A 24,349-nucleotide genomic window follows, 5' to 3' on the forward strand; every position below is an offset into this window, starting at 1 on the left:
TATTTTGTATATATTAAGAAAGGGGCACCTGTGGGAGCCCATTTTCAGGTTCCTTGTGGACTTACCTAGCAGGTCCGCATAGATGATTAGAACCACGGGCCAGAGTGCAGGTGTCTGAGATGGTCTGCACTTGGCTGAGCTGAGGGGTGGTCTTTTGCTTCACCCCTTGGCATCTCTATAAATACTCTGGGGCAGAGACAGTCAGGGCCCACTGGAGTAGGTTCCAGGCCCTCTCAAGGCTATCCTTTATTTTCTATCTGTTCATCTGCACAATCTAAATCCTTCTATCTAATATTTCCTGCTGCTCACACTCAAGAAAACCCCGGGCAGCTGTGGGGTTGGTGGTAAACGTCCTGCAGGGGACCAAACTGGCCTCAAACTCACAGAGATTGGCCTGACACTGTCTCTCAAGTGCTGAGATTACAGGCATGTACCTCTAAGTCCAATTGAGATATATTTTTAAATGACCTACCTTTGACTCAGAGAAAGAAAGGATAAAATAAGATTTAAAAAGGGACAAACATACTTTTAATGAACATTAATACTGCTTGAAATTCTATAATAATTTGAACTAGAAAATTTTAAAATGAAAACGTTCTCAATAATTGGGTTTTTTTCTTTGCTTTGTTAATTTCATCCATTTAAAAATGTTTGAACTGTGTATGTGTGCATAAACCAGCTTAGAGGTGTCTCTTATGTACTTTCCCTATGTGAGCTCCAGTGACGAAAACAAGGGAGTCACATGGCTGCAAGTAACCACTGTGCATTTATTTCGTTTTAAATGTTACCTATGTATGTGCTGATATGGGAGTGTGCAGATGCCACAACCCATGCAGAAATAAAAGAAAAACTTGTAGAAGAAACATGGGTCACTTAGAGATAGAACTCAGGTCATCAGGCTTAGCTGCAGCCACCTTTACCGGCTGAGGCAATTGTCTGGCATACAGTTGAGGTTCTGAGAAAGTGTTATAAACAAATATTTAGTCTTCAGCATAAACAAATTTAGAAAAATGAATCATAGTATACATATTTTCATATGCAAAGAGGATTTATCATCCAAATTGTCCTGTGTTCCTCTATACTTGTATGAAAATACATTTACAATCTGAAAAGACAACAGTTTATTCATGTAATACTCCTACTAATCTTATCTGAATATCAGTGAGATGGCTCAGTGGGAAGGCTGGTGTGCAAAGTTGGAAACCTGACCTTGATCATCATATGAAGTAGATACAACAAAGTTGTCTTCTGGTCTCCACAAATCTGCCTTGGCCTACAAAGCCATAATCACATTACACACATACCATAAACATTTGTTATAAAATAAATCTTATTGCCATTATATTATCTGGTGTCTCTCGAATCCCCTTAGAAGGCAAGATGGTCCTTAAAGATGAAATGCCAAATGGTTAACTAATGGGGACAGGAATAAGCATGGAAAGTTTAATTTTACATATACATACATATATATATACACATATAAATACATATAGATATATGTATATATCACCATATCACAACAATCTGTGGTATTAGATACACAGTTGACTGCTGGTTATCCCACTTTATTACATGCCTACCAGATAAATAAAAATATTGATTTGTACATACACAAGGTATTTAATGTTTCTTCCTATTTATTTATTTGTTTGTTTGTTTCTATCTATCTATCTATCTATCTATCTATCTATCTATCTATCTATTTATTTATTATGTATACAGTGTTCTTCCTCCATGTGTCCCTGCCGGCCAGAAGAGGGCACCAGATCTCATTACAAGTGGTTGTGAGCCACCATGTGGTTGCTGGGAATTGAACTCAGGACCTCTGGAAGAGCAGTAGGTGCTTTTAACCACTGAGCCATCTCTCCAGAACGATATTTAATGTTTCTTATAGTCTCTTCTACTAAGCATTGTAACATTAACATTGTTATATCATACAGAGAAAATTGTACACTTTGGGTGTACATCATTTACCTTTGGAAAAGGAGGCTCATGAGTTAAATGTAGCCCTCAGTAATTACTGACATCCAAGCCAGGCTGAATAACAATCAACAAAATCTCAAGCAAATTTGTGAAAATATGAAAAACAAAAGCAGGAACAACCCACCACACTTTCAGACACCTGTACTTGAAAAGTATGATCACACACTGCCTGGTATTTATTTTATTTTTTTCTTTATTAAGACATTTTTATTCATTTTGCATACCAACCACAGATCTCCTCCTTCTCCCGCTCCCTCCCAGCCTTTCTCCCAACCGTCCCTCATCTCCTCCTCCAAAAATGTAAGTCTTCCCATGGGGAGTCAGCAAAGCCTTAGACATTCAGTTGAGGCAGGTTCAAGCCCTTTTCCTCTGCATTAAGGCTGTTGAAGGTGCATGATCTGGGTTTTTGGATCCCACTGCCTGATAATAAACAGTGGACTGCTTAGATGATGGGGATACCATTCTATCCATTATGATAAAAAATACCTGTTACTAAGTAAAAGCACCAAAGAAGATGAACAAACCCCACAGAAGAAATATAACAAAAACAAAATAAATTTCACTAAATGGACTTGCCACACATATATCACACTTTAGTAACTATCTCAAATGTTTCACAATACAAATCACAATGCAGCTGGGCAGTGGTGGCACACGTCTTTAATCCCAGCACTCGGGAGGCAGAGGCAGGCAGATCTTTGTGAGTTCAAGGTCAGCCTGGTCTACAGAGCAAGATCCAGGAAAGGCACAAAGCTACACGGAGAAACCCTGTCTCAAAATAAAACAAAACAAAACAACAAAAACCCAAACAAACAAACAAAAAAATGCAGTCATCTCCACCATCAGTCTGGAGTGAACATGGTAAGTAATTTACTTCCTTCAAGACTATGAAAAAGAAATGAAAAAAAAAAAGGCTTTTTTTCTTGAAGCTAAAAAGGTCTAAAGTCTTTACCAAATTATTTAAATGAATAGGGTTTCCTCTTCTATAAGTTCATCCCTATTTCCTGACATCAAAATGATATGTCAGTTCTAAAATATTTACGAGGCTGGAGACATAGCTGGGCAGTTAAGAAAAGTTCATTCTCAGGACCAGGGTCCAATTTTGGATGGCTTCCCATAATTCCTGCTACAGGAAGATCCAAGTGTCTAAGCTTCTTGGGAACCAGCATATAGATGCACATATGCACACAAACGCACTGACAACACATAATTGAAAGTAAAACAAATCTTTAAACAAGTTTTACTCATGAAAGTTTTTCTCTTACAAGCATCATTTCTATAACACAGGTGCTGAGGCATCTACAAGCTCACTTACACAGTTTTTCTTTATCATAAATTGGTTTGTGTAACAGAAAGCAAGAATATAGGCTTGAAGTGAGAGAAGTCAATCCTATTCAGTTGCTGGCGTCCATTGGAATTATTTAGGAAATGCTGCTGCCCTGCTTTAGGAAATATGTTCCTGGGTGGGAAGGCTTTGAGAATTTACATCTGCACACCATTTCCAGTTCTCACTCTACATCATGTTTCAAGCTGATGATCTGAGTTCTTAGCTTCCTGCTTTAGCTGCCATGTCTAGCACTTGTTACCATGCCACTTTCATGGTGATCTTATATCCCCCTAGAACCAAGGGTCAAACTAAACTCTTTTATAAGTTGACCTAGACATTATATCACAAAAACAGACAAGGCACTAATACAAATCCATAAAGTTTTACACCTGAGTTAGTCATTTCATGTAATTCAAGTACAAAAATCTAAAAGGGTAACATGATTATTGAAACTCATAGGGCTTAATACATTCATAAATTTATTTTTCCAATGAGTTTTCAGATACAATTATATAAAGACAGATATGAAAATGCTTGACCAGATTGTTGACAATCTTAATTTTTTTGAAGATCACTATGATGTGTAGTCTTACCAAACTTATTAAATTCATAGGGTTCCTCTCCAGTATGTGTTCTTTTATGCCTTTGAAGAGAACAAAGATGAGCAAAGACTTTACCACATTGGTTACATTCATAAGGTTTCTCTCCAGTATGTGTTCTTTTATGTATTTGGACACATCTTTGTTCTGCAAAGAATTTTCCACACTGATTGCATTCATAGGGTTTCTCTCCAGTATGTGTTCTTTTATGCCTTTGAAGATGAGAGCTATGTGCAAAGGCATTTCCACACTGATTACATTCATAGGGTTTCTCTCCAGTATGTGTCCTTTTATGCGTTCTGAGATGACTTTGACATACAAAGGCCTTACCACAGTGATTACATTCATAGGGTTTCTCTCCAGTGTGTGTTCTTTTATGTATTCGGAGAATTCTTTGTTCCGCAAAGGCTTTACCACATTGATTGCATTCATAGGGTTTCTCTCCAGTATGTGTTCTATTATGTATCTGAAGACGTTTTTGTTCTGCAAAGACTTTACCACACTGATTACAAGCATAGGGTTTCTCTCCAGTATGTGTTCTTTTGTGCATTTGGAGATTACTGGGACGTGCAAAATCTTTACCACACTGATTACATTCATAGGGTTTCTCTCCAGTATGGGTTCTTTTATGTATTCCAAGACTGTTTTGAGAAGTGAAGGCTTTACCACACTGATTACAAGTATAGGGCCTCTCTCCAGTATGTGTTCTTTTGTGCAATTGGAGATTACTGGGACGTGGAAAGAGTTTACCACACTGATTACATTCATAGGGTTTTTCTCCAGTATGTGTTCTTTTATGCATTTGAAGATGACTGGGTTGTGAAAAGCCTTTACCACACTGATTACATTTATAGGGTTTTTCTCCAGTATGCGTTCTTTTGTGCATTTGGAGATTACTAGGATGTGCAAAACCTTTACCACATTGATTACACTTATAGGGTTTCTCTCCACTATGGATTCTTTCATGCCGTTGAAGATGACTGACTTGTGAAAAGCCTTTACCACACTGATTGCATTCATAGGGTTTCTCTCCAGTATGTGTTCTTTTATGTACTTGAAGAATACTGAGTTGTGAAAAGCCTTTACCACACTGATTGCATACATAAGGTTTCTCTCCAGTATGTGTTCTTTTATGCACTTGAAGAACACTGAGTTGTGAAAAGCCTTTACCACACTGATTACATACATGAGGTTTCTCTCTAGTATGTGTTCTTTTGTGTTTTTCAAGATTATTAAAATGTGGAAAGCCTTTAGCACACTGATTACATTCACAGGGTATCTCTCCAGTATGTGTTCTTTTATGCTTTTGAAGAGTACAGTGATGAGCAAAGGCTTTAACACATTGAGGATATTCAGGAGGTTGTTGTCCAGTACGACTTCTTGCATTCCTGCAAGGTAAATACACTGTTGAATCTTTATATTTGAATGAATTAATTTACAATTTGGTCCAGTTGCAAAGAATCAGATATTAAGGTTTTATTACTTTGTTTACACTCATATTATTCCCATTTATTAGGGGTTGTTTTGCATCTCTGAAGATACCTGTGATGGTAAAAGCATTTATTACATGATTCACATTTACACACTTTTTTTTCTATATGAGATTTTTCACATATTTGAAGAGAACTGGAAAAACTCAGCTTTATCAAACTTATTGCTTTCATAAATTTTCCTATACTGTGAGTCACATTACATTTTCTAGGTGAATTATGACAAACAGAACTATTTACACAGTCCTAGTACTCATAGGGCTTTTCTGCAGTGTGAGATTGTTGATGTATTTACAGTGAAGGTGGAAAACCATTTACTTGTATACTTGAATCAGATTCAACAAGTCTATTCAATGTGGGGACTGCTATATATATTCTAATAGTTCTGAGAGGTATGTTCCATCATTCCATATCCATATGTTCATGTGGCTTGTATCCAGAATGACATATGACATACATAGTAAAGGAAGAATGACAAATAAAAGGTTTCCACATTGAATTCATACAGTTTGAATTTCTGTTTCTCATAGATATGTGGTATGGGGATTAAGGTCTCTCCACAATAGCCCTTGACTCGGTTAAGTGCATCTTTCACTAAATTTATCAAAGTCACAAAAAGTATATGAGTAACATTAACTTTACTATGGACTATCTGCTTATTGGGAGGTTTTGAACATATACTTATCACCTCTTCAATGTGTCTACCTTTTTTAATATGAGTGTTATGAAATGAAATGGACTGGCAGTTGCACAGCACAGCACTCATGGGGTTTTGATTCAAATGGCCACATCTGTTAAGGCATTGTTTTCTTGTCTTCTTTCTTAAAAGAATGCCTTGAAAATGTAATTCACCTACCTGAATTTGAGGAATATGGTATTTGTTGTCAGAATTTAATAATAATCAATGCATTATAAGCTGTGCTAATTTACCCTGTTGCTTTTCTTTGAAACTTCCAGGACACATTTACAGTTTCTTCAAAAGCACATTTGTAACAGCTTGCAAAAGAAAATTACCTTTCATGTCTTCTAGAAATTTTACAGTGTTCTTCAATATTATGGTCATCTCTGCTGTATCCTAAAATATAGTTTCAGAAAATGTATGGTATATTATTAAAAATTGTGCAAAATTTAAGTTACTATCTTCAGTGAACCTTAGAACCATACCTGATTTATTCACCTCATTCTTCTTTCTCACTCAAATTACAGAGAAGCATCAATAGCCAAAGAATAGTTGTCCCCTTATTTTATATTAAGAAAAATTCATATAAAATTTATGAATTTACTCTTACCTATAGTAATGAGGTTCCTGTAGGTCTCCAACATCACATCTTTGTAGAGATTCTTCTGGGAAGGATTCAGCAAAGTCCATTCTTCCCAAGTGAAGGCAACATGCACATCATCATAGGTCACTGCATTCTAAAATATCCCATAGATGTGTACAACAGAAAGCATGGTACTGACAACATTGTAAATCTATACTTCTTCATGATATAGTCATATAATTCTGGTGCTCCACTTACTTCCTCCATAGCACAGACATTGTAAAGTAATCATCAAGTCACTCTAGAAGGAAACTGAATAAGGAGGTTCACTTCTCTCATTTCTGTACCCCTTGTATGGGATATAACCTTGCAACAGAAATGCCTATTAACAAACATAGAAAAGTAAACAGATCAACAGTACAGACTACACATTAGAAAAATTGTATGAACAATTACTAAGTATAAAAAGAAAAATAAGATGCACAAGCTGGGTGTATTGGATCACGCTTTTAATGCTAGCACTCAGAACACAGAGGCAGGTATATTTGCTTGAGTTGAATGGTAGCCTAGTCTATGCAATCAGTTCTAGGACTGAAGTACATATTGGGACCCTGTCTCCTGTGCAAAAAAATCAGTCAAACAAGCAAAAAGATAGAAAGAACACAAAGGTTATTTACTTTAGTTGCTACAAAGAGTTAGACATTCACTCCACTTCTGTATTCATCTTCCAGAAACCTGAAGTACCTCATTTTAATGTGTAACATCAATAAGATCTTTCTAAAAGGCACTGAGTGTTTAAACACAGTTTCAAATGGACAGATGAAAACAATAGCAATATAAATGTTGATAATAAATAATCAACACAGGGCAGAAGAGATGGCTCAATAGTAATGAGTTCTTGCTGGTCTTGCATTTAGGTGGGGTCAACTGCCAATATTTACACAGGAGATCAAAACTATCCATGATTCCAAGTTTAGGGTTTCTGAGGCCATCTTTTGATCATTGTGAGGACCAGGTACCCACATGGTGCATATCCATGCATACAGGTAAAATACTCATATTCATTTAAAATATTCAAAACAAACACAGCAGGCAGGAAGAATGTCCTGTACCTGCAATCCAATGACAGAAGGATCAGGCAGTATTAATGTCATGAATACATGTCATGCTGGAAAACAAAATGATACCATCTGCCAAATTTCAAATTTCAGGATGGGGTGAAGTTCAGTATAACAGTATTTGTTTGACATATACAAAAACCTACATTTCAGGCCCATCACCCAATAATATAAAAACAGAAAAGCCAGGAATTTTGGCCCAACTTTAATCCCAGCACTTGTGAGCCAGAGTCAGGTGGTCTCTTGAGTTCAAGGCCAACTGGGCTTACAGAGATACATTCAGTTCAGCCAAGGTTACACAGACAAACCTTGTCATCAAAAACAAACAAACAATTTAAACAGCAGGCTACCAAACTGGCTTGGCATTGAATGGCAATTGCTTCTACTGTATCTAAAGTCTATAATGGTGGTGAAGGCATGACTGCACAAGAAGGATGCTGACTCATGAATTTCAACCAAAACACAATAGGTAGAAACAAAGAATAGGAAATTGGTTGAGTCTGTAGATGCACATAACCCATTCCCAATGAGGAATTTCATCCAGAAAGGCTCCTCCTAATCGGAAGAAAGTTGCCAAAAAGAGAAACATGTTCAAATACATCATCATATCTGGGAAGTTTTTCATACAATCAACTACATTCTGATCCAGGTCACTATAGGCTCATGGTCATCCATGAAAAAAAAATGCATTTAGTCACTTCAATGATACTTTTGGTCTGCGATAACCCCTATGCTGTTCAAATGTCAAAAGCCTTTTCTGACACTTAAGAAAATTTTAACAGTGACATCTTGTAAAATCAGGAAACAAATTACATCTTTCCAACATACAATAGCACAGAATACCATTCACTTTCTAAAAGAGAGGAATGGGAACATAGTGAAAGAAGAGCAGACCAAGGCAAGTCTCAAACACAGAGGAAAAGCATCAAATCTTATAGCTCTGTCTCAGACACATAAGGCTTCAGTTTCAAAGGACTTAGATGTGCCCTATCCCTGCAATGTCTCATTCATCTCTCTCTTTGGTTACTTTAACTCCCTATATGCAGCCAGCTTGCCATGGGAGATGTCTCATAGCATAGGTACCTCATCATCTTGTGGTCTCAAAATGAAACACAGGCTTCATCCTCACAGTTTCAAACAATAAACTCTGTCTCCTCACTGTATTCTGACACTGCCAAACATAGATGCCTGCCACAATGCTGAACTGAAACCACAAACTAAGAGTCCATGACTTAAAATTTTGATGTTTTCTTGTTTCCACGATCAAGAAGGGTAAGCCTGCAAATTCTGACTTCTTAATTAGAATGGACACCAACATGCTTGGACCACAGGTGCAGCAGGTTTTATATGAAGTTGCTTCCAGGGACTAGGAATCACTTTGCTTCCTCTATAAATTGAAGGTTTAGGTGGATAGTGTCTTATCCTTATGACACCTTGCTAGGTTTCCAATACAGAGCAAGGGACTTCTGTATAATGCTGATAAACTCCTTGAAAATTCCCATCTATTTCAATACTTGGCTGCCATCTGAAACTACCTTTTCATTTTCATTAATTTCTGATCCATTTTTTTTTCACTGCAGAGCTGAATGAGTCATCAGTAATAGCCATTGAAGAGATTAAATATTCTATTTAAGAAATTAGCCCATTGTTTTTTAATTCTGCCTTACTAAATTTCCAGGGCATAGCCAGAATAAGAAAAATTATGAAGCCACAATATTACCCAAATGATCTCTAATATATATATATTTTTTATTGAGTCTATCTATTTCTGTCTGGTATCCTACGATCTCAACCTACACTTTCTGCCATTACTCTCAACAATCCTATCTACCTGGTTCTACAACTATAGCTAATTATGTTCTCTGTAAAATTTTCTATATTTTTTGCCATCTAAGGTGTTGATATCATCCACATTCTTCCAAAGGACAACATTCCCATATTCTACCTAGCAACAAAACCAATTTTGGTGCTCCATTTTTTTGTTCTTACATTCTTTTATGCTGTTGTTTAAAAGTCCTCTAACCAAAAGCATCTTGGGCAATGAATGGGCTGGTTTGGCTGATTCTGTCAGATCACAGTTCATCATTTTAGGAGCTTAGGATAGAAGCTCAAGCTAGCATTTGAAGGCAAAACCCATGGGCAAAGATTCCCCCCTCCACCCCCCCTGGATTTCTCTCTTGCCAATCACTGCCTCAAGCTCAAATAGCTCTCTTTTCCATCCCAGGCCCACTTTTTTAGGAATACAGCTACCCTCAGTGGAGGAGCCTTCCCAGATCAATCTTCAATCATCAATCAACAAAAATCTCTCAAAGACACAGCAGTTTATGTCTGTTATGAACAAAGCCACCATGAACATAGTTGAGCAAATGTCCTTGTAGTGGAAGGGAAAGGCATCTTTTGGGTATATGCCCAAGCATGTTATTACTGGGTCTTGAGGTTTGCACTTGCTCCAGATCCTTTCCAGCATTGGCTCTCACTTGTGTTATTGATCTTAACAATTCTGAAAGGTATAAGATTAAAATCTCAAAGTAGTTTTGATTTATATTTCCCTGATGGCTACGGATGTTGAACGTTTCTTCAAGTGTTTCTCAGCTATTTTAGATTGTTTTACTGAGGATTCTGTTTAGAAAGGTACCCCATTATAATCTGAGTATTGGGTTGTGGTTTTTTGGTTTCTTGAGTTCTTTCTTATCCTAACTGAGGCAACCCAGAAGCACATAAACAAACATAGTATACTCACTTCTAAGTGGATATTAGTAAATAAAGAATAATCACAGTTAATCACATTACATTCCATAGATGAAGAGTGGCTAAGTAACAAGAACAGCTCCAGGAGAGCTGCATAGATCTCCCTGGACAGAGAAAATAGATTTTGTGGGCACACTGGAGGGACAAGGGTATGGAAACAGGAAGGACCAAGTAAGTATTTAAGAGACATAGGGGGAAAGTACAGAGAGAGATTATTGGAATAGGGGAGCTTTTAGCAGGGCATGTGGAACATAATGCAGTGCAAGCTTCCTGAAACCTATAAGGGTGACCCTGGAGAGGACTCCTAGTAATCAAGGGCACGGATACTGAATCAGCCATCTTCTGTAACAACATAAGGCTCCCAGTAGCAAGACTAGGACATCAAGCTAGCCACAAAACATTCAACCCACACTTGTCCTGCTTGCAAGATATGCTAGGGCAGAGGTGGCTCAGAGCTTCTGTAGTGGCCAAACAATGACTGGTCTAACTTGAAGACAAGGCTCTGAGAGGAAGCCCATGCCTGACACTGCCTGGATGACTAGGAACTGGTACTTGGATGGCTCAGAGAACTAGGATAGAATCAAATATAACAGAAAAACAACAAAAGATATGAAATGATTCATAACTATATTCTGCTATAATATATATCACTGCCTAGCCCAATTGTCACCAGAGAGGCTTCTTCTGGCAGCTGATGGGGCCACATGCAGGGATCCTTACCCAAACATTAGCCTGAGCTCTAGGAATCATGTGGAAGAAGGGGATAAGGATTGTAGGAGCCAGAAGGGTAGAAGAAACCAGGAGAACACGGCTGGAAGAATCAACTAAGAAAGGCTCATAGGGGTTCAGAGAAACTGAAGTGGCAATTATGGAGCCTATGTGACTCTGTGCCAGGTCCTCTGCATATGTGCTATGGTTGTTTAACTTGGGGTGTTTGAGGGACTCCTAACTATCAGAATCAAGGTGTCTTGGACACTCTTGCCTGTTCTTGGGATCATTTTCCTTCTATTGGGTTACCTTGTCCAGCCTTGATATGAGGGTTTGTGCCTAGTCTTATTGCACCTTTTTATGATGTGTTAGGTTGATATCCCTGAGAGGCTTGCTCTTTTCTGAAGGGAGACAGAGGAGCAGTGGATCTAGGAGAATAGGGATTGGGTGGGGATTGGAAGGACTGGAGGAAGGAGAGGCTGCAGTTAGAATGTATTGTATGAAAGAATAAATACAATGAATAAAGAAAAAAAATGAAAATGCATTTAGTCTAACTTCAATGATCCTCAAAATCTGTAACAGCCCAAATGTGCAAAGTCTCTGCTGATACTCAAAACAATCTTATTGTCACATCTTTTAAAAATCTAGAAACAACTTAAGAGAGCAGGGAACTTAGGGATAGTATATTTTCAACATACAGTGTCACAGGATATGTTCCCATTAAGGAAAAGAGGAATATGGCATCCAGTTCAGGCAGAAATCCCCTGCTCATGTGTGTGTCACAACAGTCAGAAGAATAGGTAGGCAGGCCACCAGCCCAGGAAACTTCCACACTCTGTACATTTCCACAGACACAATCCCCACAAACCTTATAGTTGCTACCAGCAAAGCCATATCCCCAGCCCCAAATCAGATGGATAGCCTCTGCTCAAGTGCAGGTCATACCAGCCAGAAAAATAGGTAGGCAAACTGAGGCAAAGACTCCCTGCTGGACCAGAGGCCATGCCATCCATCAATAATCCACATAGGCTGCTTATCTGTGGACTCCTCCACTCATTCAATAATCCCAACACTATCCTCAATCCCACTTCCATAATCATCTCTGGGTTGTAGCCTTCAACTTCGGTGAAGGAAGACCCCTTGCTCAAGCAAAGGATACATCATGTACCAGAAGTTCACGTAGGCCAACTGCCCATAACTTCCCCAACTCTCGCAGCGACCCTCAACACTATCCCTAAGTTCCCTCCTCTCTTCGCATTTTATCAGCCCCAAACTTGGGCAGCTACTCCCTGCTGGAACAAAGGCCACACCTACTGCAACATTTCTAGTCCCCAACTTGGGATAACAAACAGTGTTCAACCATAGCCCACACAGAGCAGAAGACCAAAGAACAAATACAACCCAAGGAACAAAACACCCATCCAAAAAAGACAAACTGAGAAATTGGCACCTAGACCCACAATCATCTCAAACCCAGATAACCAGACACTAGCATAAAAACACAATCAATAAGAGCCACTATAATATGTCACTACAAGATTCCAGCTATCTTACTACAGCAAGCCCTGACTATTCCAACACAGTTGAAGCATAATTAAGAAACCTTAAGACCAACTTTATAAAAAAGATAGAAGTTCTTAAAGAGGAAGTAAATAAATTCCTTAAAGAAAACAGGGAAAGGATAAATGAAAAATTGGAGAAAATTAATAAACTCCTTAAAGAAAGCCAAAACAAAAACAAAAGCAAACCAAACATGTGATAAACATAAATGAATCTGGTCAAGGCCTGAAATTGGAAACAAAAGCTATTAAAAAATACAAACTGAAGCAATTTTGGAAATGAAAATCTGGGTAATCAAACAGGACATACAGTGGCAAGCTTAAACAAAAGAACACAAGACATGGAACAGAGAACTTCAGGCTTTGAAAATATGATAGAAGAAATGGATATATTGGTCAAAGAAAATGCTAAATCTAAAATTTTCTCGAAACATAACATCCAAGAAATCTGGAACACTTTGAACAGATGAAACCTAAGAGTAATAGGAATATAAGGCAAAGAATCTCAACTCAAAGGCCCAGAAAATATTTCTAAAAACAACTGAGAGTCATAAATTTTCCTAACTTAAAAAAAAAAACGGTCTCAAAGGTGCTCATAGACAATGAAACAGCAACCATGGAGCCTACAGGAGTCTGCACTAGTTTCTCTGCATATATTGTTGTGTAGGTTGGTGCTTTTGTGAGACTCCTATAAGTGTGAGTGGAGGGGTGTCTCTGACTCTTTTACCTGATCTCAGAACCCTTTCCCTCCTACTAGGTTGTTTCATCCAGCATTGGCATGTGGGTTTGTGTCTAGTCTTATTTTAACTTGTTATGTACATTTTTCTGGGAGGCCTGCTCTTTTCTGAAGGGAAATGAAGGAGTGGATCTGGTGGAGAGGGGAACAGTGGAGAGGACTGGGAGGAGTGAAGGGAGGAAAATGGCAGTGGGAATATATTATATGAGAGAAAAATACATTTTTAAAAAAATTTTAAAAAAGAAAGCAATGTGGAGACATTGTGGACAGTGAGGAAAGATTGGACCATGGCAAAACTAAAACTCAGCAAGAATTAACAAATCCTATAGCTCTGTTTCAGACAGGTGGGTTTTCATTCCCAAAGGGCTTAAATAACCCTACCCCTGAAAATTTTCATACATGTTTTTCCTTTGCTACTTCCACTCACTGTATACAGATCCCCATGGCAGACATCTTATAGCTTGGGCATTTCAATATCTTACCATCTCAAAATACAACACTGGCGTAATCTTCACAGCTTCATGCGATGAGCTCTCACAGTCTCTTCACTGGGTTTCTGACTCTGCCAAACATAGATGTGTGCAGCAGTGCTCAACTGAAACAACAGAGGAAGAACCTATGACCTACCTGTACATTTTACATCTGTCTTGTTTCCAGAACCAGTACGACATGAGTTACTCACCACAAATTAGGCTTCTATGTTGGGATGGATGCTACCACACTTGGAAAATATTTACAGAAGGTCCTCTGTGAAGTTGCTTCTTGGGATTAGGAATCAAGTTGCCTATTCCCTCCATAATTTAAAGGCTTAGATGGATGGAGTCTTGCACTTAGAGTATCTTTCTGGGTCTCAAATGCTGAGAAGGGCCTTCTCTTTAATGGTCCTAAACTTCAAAATTCTCTGTCTCTGCTCTACCAAAGGACTACTATTTGAAACTACCTAGTCTGTTTATCTCTTCAAAACAGACTTTTTATTTCTTTCTGCACCACTTGTTTCTTTTACACTGTAGACCTGATTGAATTATCAGTAATAAACACCCAAGAGAAGCAATACTTTGTCCAAGAAATCAGCCTATTATTTTTTAATTCTGCCTTACTCAATTTCTTAGGGAATGGAGAAAATAAGAATGATATGGGGACATAATATTATTCAAATTACCTCTAGCTAAATTTTTAATGGAGTCTATTTCCCACTGAAATCCTATTCCCTGAAGTGCTACTGTGACCATTACTTTCAATACTCATATTCCTGGTCCTACAAGAAGAGCCGATTAAGTTCTATGTGCAACTTTTTATGCCTTTTGCCATCTAAAGTCCTAATATCTTTTTTTTTAAGTCCTAATATCTTAAACATTACTCCAAAAGACAACATTCCCACATTCTATCCTCCAACAAAAACACTTTTGGTGTACCAAATTTTGTTCTAACTTGCTTGTTTCTTGCTGTGATTAAATTGTCTAATGAAAAGCATCTCAAGTGATGAACAGGTTTATGTGGCTGATATTGCCAGATCACAACCCACAATTGTAGGTGCTAAGGATAGAATCTCATGCTAGGAATTGAAGACAAAAACCACAGGGAAACTTTGTTTACTGGCTTTTTCTCTTGCTTGCTCACTGTCTTGTGATCAGCTGGCTTTCTTATCCATCGTATGCCCACTTGTTTAGGGTATTGTAACCTCAGTGGAAGAGTCTGCACATCAATCATCAATTAACACAGTTTCTCAAAAACACAGTAACCAGCAATTCTGATCTGGGCATAGCCTCAATTTATGTTCCCTCAGATGTTTAACCATATCAACCCCTTAAGCTGAAAAAAAAAAAAAAACCGCAAATATGAAGATAATAACAACAGGAAAACACAGATATACCAAGAAATAAGGAGAAGTGAGCCTCCAAGATCAAGAAAACTAAATCTGTCTCTCTACAGAAACTTCCCAAACCAACAAAAGCTCAAGAAATTCAAAGCATAATATAGTAAATTTTCTGAAAAATAAAATGTTGAAGTTCCATCATTTTCCAGACAAACAACAATAAATTTAGATGACAAGTAATAGACTCAACAACATAGATGGTACCAATGACCAAACAAGACAAAAAAGATTTACCTACAAATATATATCACGAGCCCATAAACACAAACTACAAGATTCTAGTCAAAATTTAACCACGAGAAATCACTGGCCAGTACTCGTCCTGTGCACTCTGGTACTCTCTGGTGCTAATAATAGAAAATGGATGGTGTAAGGATGGCTGTTTTAACAGAATTGGACAGATGCACTTGAAATCTTCTGATGTTTTAACTTTGTAGAAAACAGATTTGGTTACTAAAAGGATCTCATTCTCTTATGACAAGGTAAACGATATTTGTTATGATCATTTAGAAATCCTTTTGTTTCCTATAACTGATGATTGCTTATAAGTCTACATCAGGCAAGGAATTGAAAACTTGTCTAAACCAAATAAAAAATAGCAGATTTTTAAAGAAACAGTGGTGTATGATTTGTATTATACACCTAAAGCAACTTGTTTTGTCTAATTGCTTTTTGAGTCACAAGAACTTAAAGAAAAAAGTTTATCCTCACATTTTGTGTATGTTTGTGTGTGAGAGAGAATGTGTTCCATATGTATAAAAGTGACATACAAGAAAAAAGGGGGTCAGATATCTTGGATCTGGAGAAGCAGGTGGTTATGTGCCTCCCCGACTTGGATACTGAGATAAACTCAGGTCATCCCAAAGAAGAATACGTTGTTCTTAGAACTTTTGATCTAATAAACTAAAAGTTTTTTACAGATTAACAACAACAACAACAACAAAACCTAAATAAACAAAGAAGTAAATAAATGATCCATGGTGCATCAATATTAAGATGTTGTATATGGTAAATCTGCAGCATGAATTGAATACAATCCCAAGAAAATTCCCAAGAATTTATAACAGGATACCCAATTCCAAAGCTACGTACAAAGTAGAAACACTCAGAGTGTTCAATAGGATCATGAAAAAATAATCCATATATTGACACAATCTGACTTCTATATTTACCACAAAGCTAAAACAATCCAGAATATGTACAACATCTGTGAAAGGATAAAGGAAAAAGAATAAGCCAAGAACAAAATCAGGAAAATATAGTCAACTTTTAATCAAAGGACCAAAAACTGAGCTCTGGAAAGTGTGCTCTTGATGAATGTTACCAAACTTTCTATAATTCTATATATATAAATTAATGCAAACTTCATAATTCCCACAAAATTAACTAAAGTGACCCTTAAACAGTTAAGTTTCTGACCTTCCAGCTCCTGAGTGAGGAAACCCAGACTCAGAAAGAAAAACATGGTATATACTCATTCATAAGTGAATACTAGATGTAAAGGAAAGGACAATCAGACTACAACCCACAGCTCCAGAGAAGCTAGGAAATAAGGAGGGATGTGCAGATCATCTTTGGGAAGGGGAAACAGAGGGGATCTCCATGAGTAAACTGGGGATGAGGAAGGGCAATAAAGGGGAGGTGATGGGGGATGAGAACATGAGGAAACAGGATGGTTGAGCTGGGGGAGGGATGGAGTGGGAGAGCAATGAGAGAGATATCTTGATAGAGGGAGACATTTTGGGGCATGGAAGAAATCTGGTACTAGAGAAATTCCCAGGAATCCACAAGGACAATCACAGATTAGACTACTAGCAATAGTGGTGAGGATGTCTGAATTGGCCTACCCTGATAATCAGATTGGTGAATACCCTAAATGCCATCATAGAGCCTTCATCCATTAACTGATGGAAGCAGATGCAGAGATCTACAACCAAGTACCAGGCTGAGTTCTGGGAGTATAGTCAAAGAGAGAAGAGGGAGTCTATAAACAAGGAGGGTCAAAATCACGAGGTGGGGAATCTACAGAGAAAACTGAACAAAGCTCATAAGAACTCGGAAACTTTAGATGAACAGCCGTGGAACCTGAGTGGGACCAGACTAGACCCTCTGCATACAGGGGACAGTTGTATAGCTGGGTCTGTTTGTGGGGCCCCTGGCAGTGTGATCAGGATCTATCCTTGGTGCATGTGCTGGCTTTCTAGATCCTATAACCTATGGTCTGACACCTTGCTCAGCCTTGATGCAGGGGAGGGACTTGATCCTGCTTCAACTGAATGTACCAGACTTTGTTGTCCCCCCATGGGAGAACTTATCTTTTTGGAGGAGAGGATGAGGGGTGGGTCAGGGGTGTGGTTGGGCAGGGGAGAAGGGAGTGGGAGGACAGGTGAGAGGGGGATCTGTGGTTGGTATGTAAAATGAATAAAAAAAAATTAATAAAAAAAGACAACATAGACTTCACAATTTCCACAAAATTAACTCAAAGTAACTCTTAAAAAATTATGTTTTTGACCCTGCCACTAATGATCTTTCTCCCAAACAGAGAGGCCAATATTGTGGAATATTATTTTAATGTGTTATATTTGTTTATGCTGTGGAACATTTGTTTAGTGATGAAAAAATGATACATTCTTTTATGTTGCACTTGTTTAACTTGTGTGAAGCTATGTTATTTTGCCTGTCTAAATTATCTGATGGTCTAAAAAAGATCTGAATGTCCAATAGCTAGGCAAGAAAAAGTATAGGCAGGTTTGGCAGGCAGAGAGAGTAAATAGCAAGAGAGAAAAAGAGCAAGATCTGGGAGCAAGAAAAGAAGTTGGCAGCTACCCGGCCACACAGCCAGCCATGGAGTAAGAGTGAAAGTAAGATGTAAGAGAAGGAAAAAGCCCAGAGGCAAAAGGTAGATGGGAAGATTTAAGTGAAGAGAAGCTGGCTAGAAACAGGCCTGGATAAGGCCAGGCACTCATAAGTAATAATAAGCCTCTCTGTTTGATTTATGTGGAAGCTGGGTGGTGAACGCTCAAAAGGACCAAAACAACAAAGAATAAAAACAACTGACAGGCCCCATTCTATAGAGCTCTCTTCGAAAAGGGAGGTAATCTTCTTCTATAGAAAATTCTGTGAAGAAAAGGGGTGGAGGGAGGTGACCCTGACCCGCCACCCAAGGCACAACATGCCAGCAGACCAGTAATGCCATGACTATGTGGCAATACATAAATTAATAAAAATGGGATAATTTAAGATTAAAGAGCTAGCTGGGAAGAAGCCTGAGCCATAGACAAAACAGTTTGCAATTAATATTAAGCCTCTGCGTGATTATTTTATGAAACAGCTGCTTCCCTGGGCAGGACCAGGCAGGACTGAGAAACTTAAGTCTACAACTGGCACCATATGTGTGACATTGATGCACATAGACCAGAAAAAGCTTAAAAATATTCTGAATGCACATAAACGGAGCCACACTGGGCTTCTTAGTCTCACAGTCTCTTGCTATCAGCAGCACCGAGACACATCTCCCGAGAGCTGCCTGTAAGATGGAGTCAGTCGCCGTGAGCTAAGTGGCATGATGAACATCTGCAGTCTCTCCCATAGGCCATGGTACAGAGAGGCTTCTCCCAGCCACTGCCTGCAGACTTGAGAGCACAGCTGCAGACTTAAGAACACAGTTCCATGATGCTAAATACTGCTTCTTAGAACTGGGGAGGTAAGCATGACTCATTGGTACCTGCACCATGTTGAAAGGCCTGGCTTTCATCCTAGCTGTGTAGTTTAACAGTTTTAAAACTCCTAGTCAGAGAAGGGTTAAAGATACACAATATAGACAGAGTCAGATAGAAAATACCTCTAAACATGTTACAAGATGTTTAAAAGTATACATGGGATTTAGAGAGAAAAGAATAAAGGGGAGAGAAAGTCCTTAAAAAAGAAATAGTTATAAAAAAAAAGAAGCCATATACATATGGCAAATACAGAGAGTCCTGATTTTGTATATTATTTTGTTGTCTTTGGGATTTTTAACTAGAGAGAGAGAGAGATTTGATTATGGGGACTGCTCAATTAAACCAACATATATATTTTTAAAGGTATCTTGACTTCAAAATTTGGGTCTAAGGATATGTTGCTTGGGAAAAGAGGTTCTGCTTTTGTTTCCACAGAAGATGAGAAGCTGGCTAATTCCAGGTTAATATGGGTCTATCAAGGAAGATTCCCTGAGAGGTTTCCAATAGGAAAGATGGGCCAAATGATCCAACATCCAAAATTACTTCAAGGCAACTGGCTGACACCACGCAGCATCACAGACTACTACAGCCAAGATTTAACCATAATTTTAAATGTTCTCAGGATCCCCATAAGAGTGCCAGCACCACATCGGCAGGAAGTAGTATGAAAAGTTACACCCAAATTCTCAAAATATTGTTTATGAATGTTTGTTTTTATTTAAAAGAGATTGACTATAAATGCAATCTCTTTCTAAAGAAAAAAGGGGGCCAGGTGGTGGTGGTGGTGGTGGTGGTGGTGATGGCGGCGGCGGCGGCGGCGGCGGCAGCGGCGGCGGCGCACGCCTTTAATCCCAGCACTTCGGAGGCAGAGGCAGGTGGATTTCTACGAGTTCAAGGCCAGCCTGGGCTACAGAGTGAGTTCCAGGAAAGGCGCAAAGCTACACAGAGAAACCCTGTCTCGGGAAAGAAAGGGGGAGGAGGGGATACGATATAGAAATGATAAAAAAAAAATCTACCTTGATCCAAAAAACAACTGTTAATCTCAAAATACTTTATATTGATATGCATTTGGTTTGTTGACACAAAGCTAACATCAATTTTGTTATACTATATGTATATTTCTACTCTTGTTTAATGTATTATGTTTATGCAACTCATTTAAAATAGTAATGTATAATTAAGAAATACAGACTAATAATTAGTCATATATGATAACCAAACTTATACTCATGTTACTTAAGTTTTCTAGATATACAAAGATATATTTCAGATAGACAGGCAATCTTCAAACACTTCAAAGACCTACAGAATATGGCATTTAAAATATTTTAAGAACTTAGACTTTTCTGGACAGTAAAACACATCTGCTTCTGGCAGCACCAATTTAATTCAAAAAGGAAGATGGGCATTGAAGACACTTCATATGCAGTTTATCTTCTTCTTGGCAAAACTGGCTATTTGGGCAAGAAATGGCCCTTGCATGGAATGCTTGATAGTACATTATATAAACTAGACATGCAGGATCCATAGGAAAGTGACCAATGAACTTTGCCAAATCAAGGGGAGATAGTCCTTCAGGTTCCTGCTTTACAGAAGAAACTGCCAGACATTCTGCAGTACACAAAAGAAAGCAACTGATGAACTTTGCCATTAGGCAGAACAGTCCTTTAAATTTCCCACTGCATTGAAAAATATGCCAGAGACTCTAGGCCTGTAGGTTGAAGATGGATGCCCCAACGTTGGTGATGGACTTTGGGTGACTGTCTAGGCAGCCAGATGTCTGTCATTTCTAGATTTTTGGAAATTGTTTACAATGCATTTCCTGTTTACTTATATAATATTACATCCTTTTGAGTTCTTTGATGGACTTGAAAACTAAATAGTTATAGTTTTCCTTAGTTATATTAGAAAGTAAATTAGATACAAAACTTTAGACTCACCAAGATAAGATAGATAATACTTTCTCTAATTTTGTCAATGCAAATGGATTATATATTGTTACTGTAATTCTTAATAACTGTTTTTATTTTATTATAGTAATGCTAAAACCTTCCTTTTAATTAGACAAAAAAGTGGAGATGCTGTGGGATAATGTCCTTTATCACTGTAAAGATCTGTCACTTGAATTGAATTAATAAAATGCTAATATGACTTTGTATCAATTCTTAAGTGTAGGTCTCCCTCACAAGACCACATGTTTCCAAAGTCCTTTCTTTCTACTAATATCTGTGTGAAATACATGAAAAAACATCTCTTATTAGCCAGTTGTGGTCACATGAGGCAGAGGCAGGTGGATTTCTTCAAGTTCCAGGAATAGCCTATCTACTACATAGTGAGTTCCAGGCCAGACATGGTTAGAAAGTGAGACTGTGATTCAAAACAAACTCACTCCAAAAATTTCTACTTAATAAATTTTAGGGCTGAGAAAATGTCTTAACAAATCAAGTACTCACCTTGCAACTATCCCTTTACTTCTGCACTCTAAAGCCAGTTGCAACTGTTCAGGCCTATAATCCAGTGCTTTTAAGGCAAAATAAAAGGCAGAGAAAAGAAATCATACAAGCCTATTTTCACATGGCAGTATACTAACAACCCTTTCTCAAACATGCTGAAGGAAAGGGACCAACACCTAAAGTTTTACTCTAACTCTTACACCCATATCATAACACACATGCACACCATTCCATATATAAATGAGAACACATATACAAACAGTCTAAGTAAATAAATAATACAATTCCAAGTTGATATGGCACACATTTTTTATTCCAATACTTGAGAGGCAGAGGCAGGTAGAATTCTGGGAGTTTAAGCTAACCTTGTCTACATTCTGAGTTCAAGGACAGGTAGAAATACATAGAGACCCCATCTCAATAAAATTCCAATTCTGATCTGTATTGACTTATCCTGAATTCCTTTTCCAGAGTCACTGAAAGATCCCAACTTAACCTCAGCAGAGGTCTCTACAAACATCTAGCATGGGACTGTTTCTCTAACTCTTTCATTTTTCCACAGAACTGCTATTTTTGTCTGAACATTTTCAAATCTCACTAATAGTTTTAGAAGAGCCAACTTGAGCCAGAAATGGAACTACTAGCCTATAATAGTAACACACTAGAGACAGAGGCAGGTAGACTACTGTCAGTTTGAGGAAGGCTTGTGCTATACACACACACACACACACACACACACACACACACACACACACTTTCATAAGTATAGTTGAATATAATGTTGCTTTGTTGTTTGAGACAGGATCTCATTAGAAATCTCCAGCTGGTCTAGAACTCACAATGCATAGTTCAATGGATAATATATATCTACCCTTCCAAGTCCTCTAAATATCCTCAAGGACAGACTAAAATCCAGAATTGTATTTTATTCTTAGTTCCAGTAGTCTCTTTTCACCCTCATGATCCAGGTATAGACTCTGTTAAAAATATATAAATATAAGTATAAAGGTATATACTGTGATATTAATATCACTGCATAATCACTACTTTTTACAATTTGTTTACACTTTATCATAAAAATACAAAGTGTGAACAAAATGTACCTCTAAAAATAGTATCAAGAGCCTAGTAAGGTAAAAATAAAAAACTGCTATTAATGTATTATATGTACATGTACTATAATTGCTCTAAGTATGTAATTACCAAACATTAAAATGCACATAGTCCAAGAAGAGATCTTAGATTTTATGAGCAGAGTGAGAAGCAAATGTGGTACAGTTATGTTACTGCACACCAGAAATAAGTATCACTGCTTTTATTTAACACAGAAATGGAACTCCTTCTCTTGAAAAATGTTTAAGTATCTACATAATGACCTATAGAACAGTGTGCTTAGAGAAGGTAATAACAAAATTATGTCATAAGAAATAATTTTAAAACAGCGTGATTCTGAAAACATTGAGGATATTTCTATGTCCACATGATCACCAAGACACATGTATATGAGCACAAATAATAAAAACTAGAAGCAATCTACATGGTTATAAACTGTGGAACTGAATAAAAGTTATGCTGGACTGCATTAAGTCCTGGGATGACAGGCAAATCTATGTATGCTTAATGCTTTAAGAATAGACAGACAAGACCATCTGAGTCAGATCCTTAGACACACATGCAAATTATCCTGACAAATTAAAAAAAGGAATAAAAACATACGAGAGTTAAGGAGTTGCCTCAGACAATAAAGGCAATTGCAACCAAGGCTAAAGACCTAGTTTGACCCACAAGACCCACATGTCAGAAAAAAAACAAATTCCCTGTATTTGTCATCTGGCTTCTACGAAAGCACTGTGGAGTCTGTGTGTATGTGAACAGAAGAACACTGAACACATGTGTTTACATGAAAGAGACAAGTGGTGTGCTTTTATTTCTTTCATTCCTCTAATGACAGGAAACTTTCTGGTACCTATAGACATTGCTCCTAACTAACCTCTGTCCCACTAATTTACACTTAACTCATTCCTACTAATGCTCTTAACTTAAATGGCTCTTCTGAATCTTATTCCTCTCTCAGACTTCCATCAGCCCATTTAAGTTACAAAATTCAACTTGCCTTCTAGCAACAACAATCAGTCCTATTAATGAACTCCTAGACATTTTCACTTCTCACTATTCCTAATCTTTAAATTTTCTTTATATTTTGCATATATTTTCATATGAAGGTGCACATGTGTATATGGGGTGCATTGTTCACGAAGGGGCCAGAGGACAACTTTGGGTGTTATTCATGTGTCATCCTGAGATTTGCCTCAGAAATAAAGATCAAAGTGTATGACACCTGGATCAAGTCCTATCCACATCCAAAATTTCCCTGTTTTACACCTTTGAACAAAATCATCAAATTGGTTAAAAGCCAAACTTAAGAAAGGAAAAAACTACTAGGTGCTTTCATTACCAAGTCTTTCAAAGTCTTAGAAAGAGGTTCAAATTATTTGAATAGATTAATACTAAAAAATGAATAAAGTATGAGGGTTTATTTATTTGTTTGTTTAAATATTTTGTTACTTTATTTGACTTTATTTTCAGACAGAATCTCACTACACAGTCCATGGTTTCTCTAAAGTCATGATCCTTGTCTTGCTTGGTTTTTCCTCAATATGACACAAGATAGGAATATTTGGGAAGAGGAACTTCAACTATCAGTTTTTTTATTATTATTATTAATGACTTATGAGGGAGGGTCCAGTCCACTGTGGAGCTGCATTATTCCTGGG

General features: G+C 37.7%; 1 protein-coding gene across 3 annotated transcripts; it reads right to left on the reverse strand.

Annotated features, from left to right (window-relative positions):
• Window positions 1–2,735: 2,735 nt before the first annotated feature.
• On the reverse strand, window positions 2,736–15,574 carry LOC114704108 (zinc finger protein 431-like). Of its 3 annotated transcripts, XM_028885159.2 has the most exons (4): window positions 14,013–15,573; window positions 6,689–6,815; window positions 6,414–6,474; window positions 2,736–5,297 (listed from the first exon to the last, which is right to left on the reverse strand). In XM_028885159.2, exons 1-4 carry the CDS (start codon window positions 14,013–14,015, stop codon window positions 3,866–3,868), a joined length of 1,623 nt encoding a protein of 540 aa, XP_028740992.1. In that variant the 5' UTR covers window positions 14,016–15,573; the 3' UTR covers window positions 2,736–3,865. The 3 variants fall into 3 exon arrangements, with proteins under 3 accessions (XP_028740992.1, XP_028740991.1, XP_037058266.1); XM_028885158.2 differs by lacking the exon at window positions 6,414–6,474 and having other exon boundaries at window positions 14,013–15,574; XM_037202371.1 differs by lacking the exon at window positions 6,414–6,474 and having other exon boundaries at window positions 6,689–7,043; window positions 14,013–15,572.
• Window positions 15,575–24,349: the final 8,775 nt, after the last annotated feature.

Source organism: Peromyscus leucopus, chromosome 2 (assembly GCF_004664715.2).
Source record: "Peromyscus leucopus breed LL Stock chromosome 2, UCI_PerLeu_2.1, whole genome shotgun sequence".
Classification (NCBI taxonomy): domain Eukaryota; kingdom Metazoa; phylum Chordata; class Mammalia; order Rodentia; family Cricetidae; genus Peromyscus; species Peromyscus leucopus.

Coding starts and splice junctions, on each gene's coding strand:
- LOC114704108 (XM_028885158.2), bottom strand. Junction 5,298..6,688: donor CAGGAACCTCATTACTATAG/GTAAGAGTAAAT, acceptor TTTACCTTGCAG/GAATGCAAGAAGTCGTACTG.